This window comes from Scyliorhinus torazame, chromosome 8 (assembly GCF_047496885.1).
Source record: "Scyliorhinus torazame isolate Kashiwa2021f chromosome 8, sScyTor2.1, whole genome shotgun sequence".
NCBI lineage: Eukaryota > Metazoa > Chordata > Chondrichthyes > Carcharhiniformes > Scyliorhinidae > Scyliorhinus > Scyliorhinus torazame.
The window spans coordinates 109148658-109158036 of NC_092714.1; the positions used below are offsets into that span (position 1 = coordinate 109148658).

At 49.5% G+C, this 9379-nt stretch overlaps 1 protein-coding gene across 2 annotated transcripts in view; it reads right to left on the reverse strand.

Annotated features, from left to right (window-relative positions):
* The window catches only part of LOC140428032 (superoxide dismutase [Cu-Zn]-like), a 168459-nt gene extending 162635 nt beyond the window's left edge, over positions 1 to 5824 (reverse strand). For both annotated transcript variants that reach the window (XM_072514005.1, XM_072514004.1), the window contains exon 1: positions 5689 to 5824. In XM_072514005.1, the coding sequence (XP_072370106.1) occupies positions 5689 to 5757 (69 nt within the window). In that variant the 5' untranslated portion in view covers positions 5758 to 5824. The remainder of the gene's footprint in view (positions 1 to 5688) is intronic.
* Between the last annotated feature and the right edge of the window lie 3555 nt (positions 5825 to 9379).

Sequence of the window (9379 nt, forward strand, 5' to 3'; positions counted from 1 at the left end):
GGCAAGGAAGGCAAGCAGAAACCAAGATGGCGTCGGAAGGTGGCAGTTTCATATGGGGCCCTGAACAACAAGAGTTTTTGAAACGCTGCGTGGAGGAGATAAAAAAGGAAATGAAGAAAGAGTTGTTGGCCCCGATATTACAGGCGATTGAAGGGCTGAAAGAGGAACAAAAGACCCAGGAGCAGGAGCTTCGGGTCGTGAAGGCGAAAGCAGCAGAGAATGAGAACGATATACAGGGCCTGGTGGTGAAGTCGGAGATACAGGAGGCACACCAGAAACGATCTGTGGAGAGGTTGGAGGCACTGGAAAACAACGCAAGGAGGAACAACTTGAGGATTCTTGGCCTTCCTGAAGGTGTGGAGGGGGCGGACGTCGGGGCCTATGTGAGCACGATGCTGCACTCGTTAATGGGAGTGGAGGCCCCGACGGGTCCGTTGGAGGTGGAGGGAGCATACCGAGTTATGGTGCGAGGATCGAGAGCAGGAGAAACTCCCAGAGCCATAGTGGTGAGATTTCTCCGTTTTAAGGATAGAGAATTGGTCCTTAGATGGGCGAAGAAAACTCAGTGTAGTAAATGGGAGAACGCGGTGATCCGCGTCTATCAAGATTGGAGTGCGGAGGTGGCGAGAAGGAGGGCGAGCTTTAATCGGGCCAAAGCGGTACTTCACAAAAAGAAGATAAAATTTGGAATGCTGCAACCGGCAAGACTGTGGGTCACATATCAAGGGAGGCACCACTACTTTGAGAGGGCGGATGAAGCGTGGACTTTTATTGTAGAAGAAAAATTGGAATGATTGGACTACGAAAATGAACGTTTGGACAAAGTGGTGGGACGAGTGGGGGGGGGGGGGCGAAGAGGGGTTTTATGATTTAATCCTGCGGTATGGTAACTTTTCTTTCTCCCACAGGTGGTGATGGGGGGAGGTGGGGACGAAGAGGAGATGGGGCGTTGGCCATGGGAGGCGGGGGCCGAGGGAGAGGCGCGGGCTTGGTTCCCGCGCTATGATAATTATGGCGGGAATAGAGAAGCAGGAAGGAGGGGGCGTTGCACGGTGCGAGCCGTGATCACTGGGGGAAGCCGAGGTCAGCCAGAGTTTGCTGACTTCTGGGAGCAACATGGGGGGAGTAATTACGCTAGCGGGGGGTCTAGCGGGGGGGGGGGGGGGGGGGGGGGAGGGGAGGGGGGAATTACTGGGTTGCTGCTGCTGGGGAAAGGGGGGAGTGGGTACAGGAAAGGATGGGCGGGGGGGCACCGTCTGGGAGAGATACAGCTGCGTGGGAACTGGGTGAGAAGCTGGAAAAAGATGATGGCTAACCGGCAAGGGGGGGGGGGGGTGGGAAGCCCCCCAACTCGGCTGATCACGTGGAACGTGAGGGGGCTTAACGGGCAGATAAAGAGGGCACGAGTACTCGCACACCTTAAGAAACTTAAAGCAGATGTGGTTATGTTACAGGAAACGCACCTGAAACTGATAGACCAGGTTAGGTTGCACAAAGGATGGGGAGGGCAGGTGTTCCATTCGGGGCTGGATGCGAAAAACAGGGGGGTGGCTATATTAGTGGGGAAGCGGGTAATGTTCGAGGCAAAGACTATAGTGGCGGATAACGGGGGCAGATACGTGATGGTGAGTGGCAAATTACAGGGAGAGATGGTGGTTTTGGTAAACGTGTATGCCCCGAACTGGGACGATGCCAATTTTATGAGGCGAATGCTAGGACGCATCCCAGACCTAGAGACCGGAAAGCTGATAATGGGGGGAGACTTTAACACGGTGTTGGAACCAAGGCTGGATAGGTCGAAGTCCAGGACTGGTAGGAGGCCGGCAGCAGCCAAGGTGCTTAAGGATTTTATGGAGCAGATGGGAGGGGTGGACCCGTGGAGATTCAGTAGACCTAGGAGTAAGGAGTTCTCGTTTTTCTCCTATGTCCATAAAGTCTATTCACGCATAGACTTTTTTGTGTTGGGTAGGGCATTGATCCCGAGGGTGAGGGGAACGGAATATACGGCTATAGCCATTTCGGATCATGCCCCACACTGGGTAGACTTGGAGATAGGGGAGGAAACAAGAGGGCGTCCACCCTGGAGAATGGACATGGGACTAATGGCGGATGAGGGGGTGTGCCTAAGGGTGAGGGGATGCATTGAAAAGTACTTGGAACTCAATGACAATGGGGAGGTTCAGGTGGGAGTGGTCTGGGAGGCGTTGAAGGCGGTGGTTAGGGGGGAGCTGATATCAATAAGGACACATAAAGGGAAGCAGGAGAGTAAGGAACGGGAGCGGTTGCTGCAAGAACTTTTGAGGGTGGACAGACAATATGCGGAAGCACCGGAGGAGGGACTGTATAGGGAAAGGCAAAGGCTGCATGTGGAATTTGACTTGCTGACCACAGGCACTGCAGAGGCACAATGGAGGAAGGCGCAGGGTGTACAGTATGAATATGGAGAGAAGGCGAGCAGATTGCTGGCACACCAATTGAGGAAAAGGGGAGCAGCGAGAGAAATAGGGGGGGTGAGAGACGAAGATGGAGAGACGGAGCGGGGAGCGGAGAGAGTGAATGAAGTGTTCAAGACATTTATAAAAAATTGTATGAAGCTCAACCCCCGGATGGGAGGGAGAGAATGATGGATTTTTTGGATCGGCTGGAAATTCCCAAGGTGGAAGAGCAGGAAAGGGTGGGACTGGGAGCACAGATCACGGTAGAAGAAGTGGTGAAAGGAATTAGGAACATGCAGACGGGAAAGGCCCCGGGACCGGACGGATTCCCAGTTGAATTTTATAGAAAATATTTGGACTTGCTCGCCCCGCTACTGACGAGGACCTTTAATGAGGCAAAGGAAAGGGGACAACTGCCCCCGACTATGTCAGAAGCAACGATATCGCTTCTTTTAAAGAAGGAAAAGGATCCGCTACAATGCGGGTCCTACAGACCAATTTCCCTCCTCAATGTGGATGCCAAGGTCCTGGCCAAGGTAATGGCAATGAGAATAGAGGAATGTGTCCCGGGGGTGGTTCATGAGGACCAAACTGGGTTTGTGAAGGGGAGACAGCTGAACACGAACATACGGAGGTTGTTAGGGGTAATGATGATGGCCCCACCAGAGGGTGAAACGGAGATAGTAGTGGCGATGGATGCCGAGAAAGCATTTGATAGAGTGGAATGGGATTATCTGTGGGAGGTGTTGAGGAGATTTGGGTTCGGAGAGGGGTATGTTTGATGGGTGCAGCTGTTGTATAGGGCCCCAGTGGCGAGTGTGGTCACGAATGGACGGGGATCGGCATATTTTCGGCTCCATAGAGGGACAAGGCAGGGATGTCCTCTGTCCCCATTACTGTTTGCACTGGCGATTGAGCCCCTGGCGATAGCGCTGAGAGGTTCCAAGAGATGGAGGGGAATACTTAGGGGAGGAGAAGAACACCGGGTATCTTTATATGCGGATGATCTGCTACTATATGTGGCGGATCCAGCGGAGGGGATGCCAGAAATAATGCGGATACTTGGGGAGTTTGGGGATTTTTCAGGGTATAAATTGAACATGGGGAAGAGTGAGCTGTTTGTGGTGCATCCAGGGGAGCAGAGTAGAGAAATAGAAGACCTACCGTTGAGGAAGGTAACAAGAGACTTTCGTTACCTGGGGATCCAGATAGCTAAGAATTGGGGCACATTGCACAGGCTAAATTTGACGCGGTTGGTGGAACAGATGGAGGAAGATTTCAAGAGATGGGATATGGTAGCATTGTCAATGGCAGGGAGGGTGCAGGCGGTTAAGATGGTGGTCCTCCCGAGATTCCTCTTTGTGTTTCAGTGCCTCCCGGTGGTGATCACGAAGGCTTTCTTCAAAAGGATAGAAAAGAGTATCATGGGTTTTGTTTGGGCCGGGAAGACTCCGAGAGTGAGGAAGGGATTCTTACAGCGTAGTAGGGATAGGGGGGGGCTGGCACTACCGAGCCTAAGTGAGTATTATTGGGCCGCTAATATTTCAATGGTGAGTAAGTGGATGGGAGAGGAGGAAGGAGCGGCGTGGAAGAGATTAGAGAGGGCGTCCTGTAGGGGGACCAGCCTGCAGGCTATGGTGACAGCCCCATTGCCGTTCTCACCAAGGAACTATACCACGAGTCCGGTGGTGGTAGCTACACTGAAGATTTGGGGACAGTGGAGACGACATAGGGGAAAGACCGGAGCATTGGGGGGGTCCCCGATAAGAAACAACCATAGGTTTGCCCCGGGGGGAATGGATGGGGGATATGGAATGTGGCAAAGAGCAGGTATAACGCAATTGAAAGATCTATTTGTGGATGGGAAGTTCGCGAGTCTGGGAGCGCTGACCGAGAAATATGGGTTGCCCCAAGGGAATGCATTCAGGTACATGCAATTGAGGGCTTTTGCGAGGCAACAGGTGAGGGAATTCCCGCAGCTCCCGACACAAGAGGTGCAGGACAGAGTCATCTCAAAAAAATGGGTGGGGGACGGTAAGGTGTCGGATATATATAGGGAAATGAGAGACGAAGGGGAGACTATGATGGACGAACTAAAAGGGAAATGGGAAGAAGAGCTAGGGGAGGAGATCGAGGAGGGGATGTGGGCAGATGCCCTAAACAGGGTAAACTCGTCGTCCTCGTGCGCCAGGCTAAGCCTGATTCAGTTTAAGGTATTACACAGGGCACATATGACTGGAACACGGCTCAGTAAATTTTTTGGGGTGGAGGATAGGTGTGCGAGGTGCTCGAGAAGCCCAGCGAATCATACCCATATGTTTTGGTCATGCCCGGCACTACAGGGGTTTTGGATGGGGGTGACAAAGGTGCTTTCGAAAGTAGTAGGAGTCCGGGTCGAACCAAGCTGGGGGTTGGCTATATTTGGGGTTGCACAAGAGCCGGGAGTGCAGGAGGCGAAAGAGGCCGATGTTTTGGCCTTTGCGTCCCTAGTAGCCCGGCGCAGAATATTGCTAATGTGGAAAGAAGCCAAGCCCCCGGGGGTGGAGACCTGGATAAATGATATGGCGGGGTTCATAAAGTTAGAGCGGATTAAGTTCGTCCTAAGGGGGTCGGCTCAAGGGTTTACTAGGCGGTGGCAACCGTTCGTCGAATATCTTGCGGAAAGATAGATGGGGGAAAACAAAGAAGGCAGCAGCAGCAGCCCAGGACTTGGGGGGGGGGAGGGGGGGGGGGGTTGGCCTGAGACAAGGCAGTTGCCAATTAGGGCTAGTTTTTATTTTTGTTATTTAATATTTATTTATTTGTTGTTGTTTTTGTTTAAATAAAAAAGGTCATTATTATCTGTATTGTTACAATGTTGTGTAAAGGATGCACATTGTACTGTGTTGGTTGACCAAAAATTTTCAATAAAATATTATTTTTAAAAAAACGTAAGCAGAAAGTAATGAAAATCACAGGAGATTTTTGACCAAAACGTCCGATAATAATTTGGTTTCCATAAAACAGGGATAAAAATGTGCTTTCTAAAAAGCTCCATGGGTTAGGGAAACTAATCCACCACCACAATCAGAAAATAAATCCACTGCGAGTGTCAGGAAGGAGTCGGTTCATCTGGAGACTCAACTCACTCGCCTCCCTGTCGGAATCAGGCGGGAAGCCACGCACCCACCGCCGGCGGTTCAAACATTAACCGACACACCCGTGCCAGGCACCCAGGGACACCGTCTACATTTACAATTCGCCCGCGACTCACCTCCATCTTGAAGAAGACAACTCCGAATGCATTGACCTGTCCAATCATGACACAAATAGCATTGGCCATGTTTTCTCGGCTCCCATCTGTCAAAACTCCCAAAGGCACATGCGCAGAGCAGTTACTCCCTCCGCCCCTCCGCCCCACGAGCAATTCCTCCGGCTGTTTCAACCGTTACCGCGATTGCAACACTTTGCAAAACTAGTGCAACACGTTTGCTCAACATCAGGATTTCGAATCATGTAATCCATAGTGCAGAAAGTGGCCACTCGGCCCGTCGAATCTGCACCGACCCTTCAAATTTGCAATCTCTACCCATGTCCACCCCACCCTAGCCCATAAACTGCGCATCCCTGGCCCAAGGGGCAATTTAGTACGGCCAATCCACCCAACCTAGGCATGGACTGTAGGAGGAAACCAGAGAACACGGAGAATGTATAAACTCCAACCAGATTTGAATCCATGTCTCTGGCGCTGTGAGATAGCAGTGCTAACCATTGAACCACCGTGCTGCCCCTGTAACTAATTGCTACAGGACAAGTGGATCCAGGCCAGCACTGCATGGTAGGTATTCTCACTTGGGTAAGATCCCTCCCTCCACCCATATTGCTACACTACATTTTGTAATCTCATCCCAATAATTGCATAAATACAGCAGTACTTATTTCCCTTAGCTTCCATCTTATCATAACCACAGAGTTTTGGCATCAGCATCCACAAAGAATTTCAAGGTTCTAATAAGAGATGGAAAGTTGAGTAATATGAAATGGTTATGTCAGTATTCACCAACAGGGTTTCCCAATTGTAATTGGTTTGAGCCTGCTCAGCTATTGAAGATCATGAATAATCTACCTCAACTCCACCTTCCTGCACTTACATCCTGTAAATACCCAAAATTCTGTATCCCGTTGATATGAACATTCAAGTGAAGATACGTCTCAGCTCTGTCCAAAGCCCCTCATTCAGACTGCTATCCCATGTTCTAGCTCCTCAGCCAAAGGAAACATTTTTTTAAAAATGTTTCAATTAAATGTTTTTGCTGAGCCCCGAGACAGACGGACCTTTTCCCTCAATCTCCCCTCAAAAGAGAATTGAATAAATTGCACTCGAACAAACCTCCATTATGCTTGTTCTGGCACAAGTCTATCCTGTTTAGGTAAGGAGGCCAAAAACTCAGTACTTTTGAGGTGTAGCTTCACCAATCTTCTCCAACGGTAGGAATTTTTCTTAATATACACGTAGAGTGGAACTTGGTCACTAGCACAAGTAACTTTCAAACCATTGGAAACCAACAGAAAACAGTGGCAGCTCCTTTTGATCAGTGAGATTTGCCTTGTTCTCATTGTATGATAGATGAAGCAGCAAGCCAGAATTACCCTCCAAAAATGGATGAATTATAGAACCTAGAACAATACAGCGCAGTACAGGCCCTTCGGCCCACGATGTTGCACCGAAACAAAAGCCATCTAACCTACACTATGCCATTATCATCCATATGTTTATCCAATAAACTTTTAAATGCCCTCAATGTTGGCGAGTTCACTACTGTAGCAGGTAGGGCATTCCACAGCCTCACTACTCTTTGCGTAAAGAACCTACCTCTGACCTCTGTCCTATATCTATTACCCCTCAGTTTAAAGCTATGTCCCCTCGTGCCAGCCATTTCCATCCTCGGGAGAAGGCTCTCACTGTCCACCCTATCCAACCCCCTGATCATTTTGTATGCCTCTATTAAGTCTCCTCTTAACCTTCTTCTCTCCAACGAAAACAACCTCAAGTCCGTCAGCCTTTCCTCATAAGATTTTCCCTCCATACCAGGCAACATCCTGGTAAATCTCCTCTGCACCCGCTCCAAAGCCTCCACGTCCTTCCTATAATGCGGTGACCAGAACTGTACGCAATACTCCAAATGCGGCCGGACCAGAGTTCTGTACAGCTGCAACATGACCTCCCGACTCCGGAACTCAATCCCTCTACCAATAAAGGCCAACACTCCATAGGCCTTCTTCACAACCCTATCAACCTGGGTGGCAACTTTCAGGGATCTATGTACATGGACACCTAGATCCCTCTGCTCATCCACACTTCCAAGAACTTTACCATTAGCCAAATATTCCGCATTCCTGTTATTCCTTCCAAAGTGAATCACCTCACACTTCTCTACATTAAACTCCATTTGCCACCTCTCAGCCCAGCTCTGCAGCTTATCTATATCCCTCTGTAACCTGCTACATCCTTCCACACTATCGACAACACCACCGACTTTAGTATCGTCTGCAAATTTACTCACCCACCCTTCTGCGCCTTCCTCTAGGTCATTGATAAAAATGACAAACAGCAACGGCCCCAGAACAGATCCTTGTGGTACTCCACTTGTGACTGTACTCCATTCTGAACATTTCCCATCAACCACCACCCTCGGTCTTCTTTCAGCTAGCCAATTTCTGATCCACATCTCTAAATCACCCTCAATCCCCAGCCTCCGTATTTTTTGCAATAGCCTACCGTGGGGAACCTTATCAAACGCTTTGCTGAAATCCATATACACCACATCAACTGCTCTACCCTCATCTACCTGTTCAGTCACCTTCTCAAAGAACTCAATAAGGTTTGTGAGGCATGACCTACCCTTCACAAAGCCATGCTGACTATCCCTGATCATATTATTCCTATCTAGATGATTATAAATCTTGTCCCTTATAATCCCCTCCAAGACTTTACCCACTACAGAGGTGAGGCTCACCGGTCTATAGTTGCCGGGGTTGTCTCTGCTCCCCTTTTTGAACAAAGGGACCACATTTGCTGTCCTCCAGTCCTCTGGCACTATTCCTGTAGCCAATGATGACATAAAAATCAAAGCCAAAGGTCCAGCAATCTCTTCCCTGGCCTCCCATAGAATCCTAGGATAAATCCCATCAGGTCCCGGGGACTTATCTATTTTCAGCCTGTCCAGAATTGCCAACACCTCTTCCCTACGTACCTCAATGCCATCTATTCTATTAGCCTGGGGCTCAGCATTCTCCTCCACAACACTATCTTTTTCCTGAGTGAATACTGACGAAAAATATTCATTTAGTATCTCGCCTATCTCTTCAGACTCCACACACAATTTCCCATCCCTGTCCTTGACTGGTCCTACTCTTTCCCTAGTCATTCGCTTATTCCTGACATACCTATAGAAAGCTTTTGGGTTTTCCTTGATCCTTCCTGCCAAATACTTCTCATGTCCCCTCCTTGCTCGTCTTAGCTCTCTTTAGATCCTTCCTCGCTACCTTGTAACTATCCATCGCCCCAACCGAAACTTCACACTTCATCTTCACATAGGCCTTCTTCTTCCTCTTAACAAGAGATTCCACTTCCTTGGTAAACCACGGTTCCCTCGCTCGACGCCTTCCTCCCTGTCTGACCGGTACATACTTATCAAGAACACGCAGTAGCTGATCCTTGAACAAGCCCCACTTATCCAGTGTGCCCAACACTTGCAGCCTACTTCTCCACCTTATCCCCCCCAAGTCACGTCTAATGGCATCATAATTGCCCTTCCCCCAGCTATAACTCTTGCCCTGCGGTGTATACTTATCCCTTTCCATCATTAACGTAAACGTCACCGAATTGTGGTCACTGTCCCCAAAGTGCTCTCCTACCTCCAAATCCAACACCTGGCGTGGTTCATTACCCAAAACCAAATCCA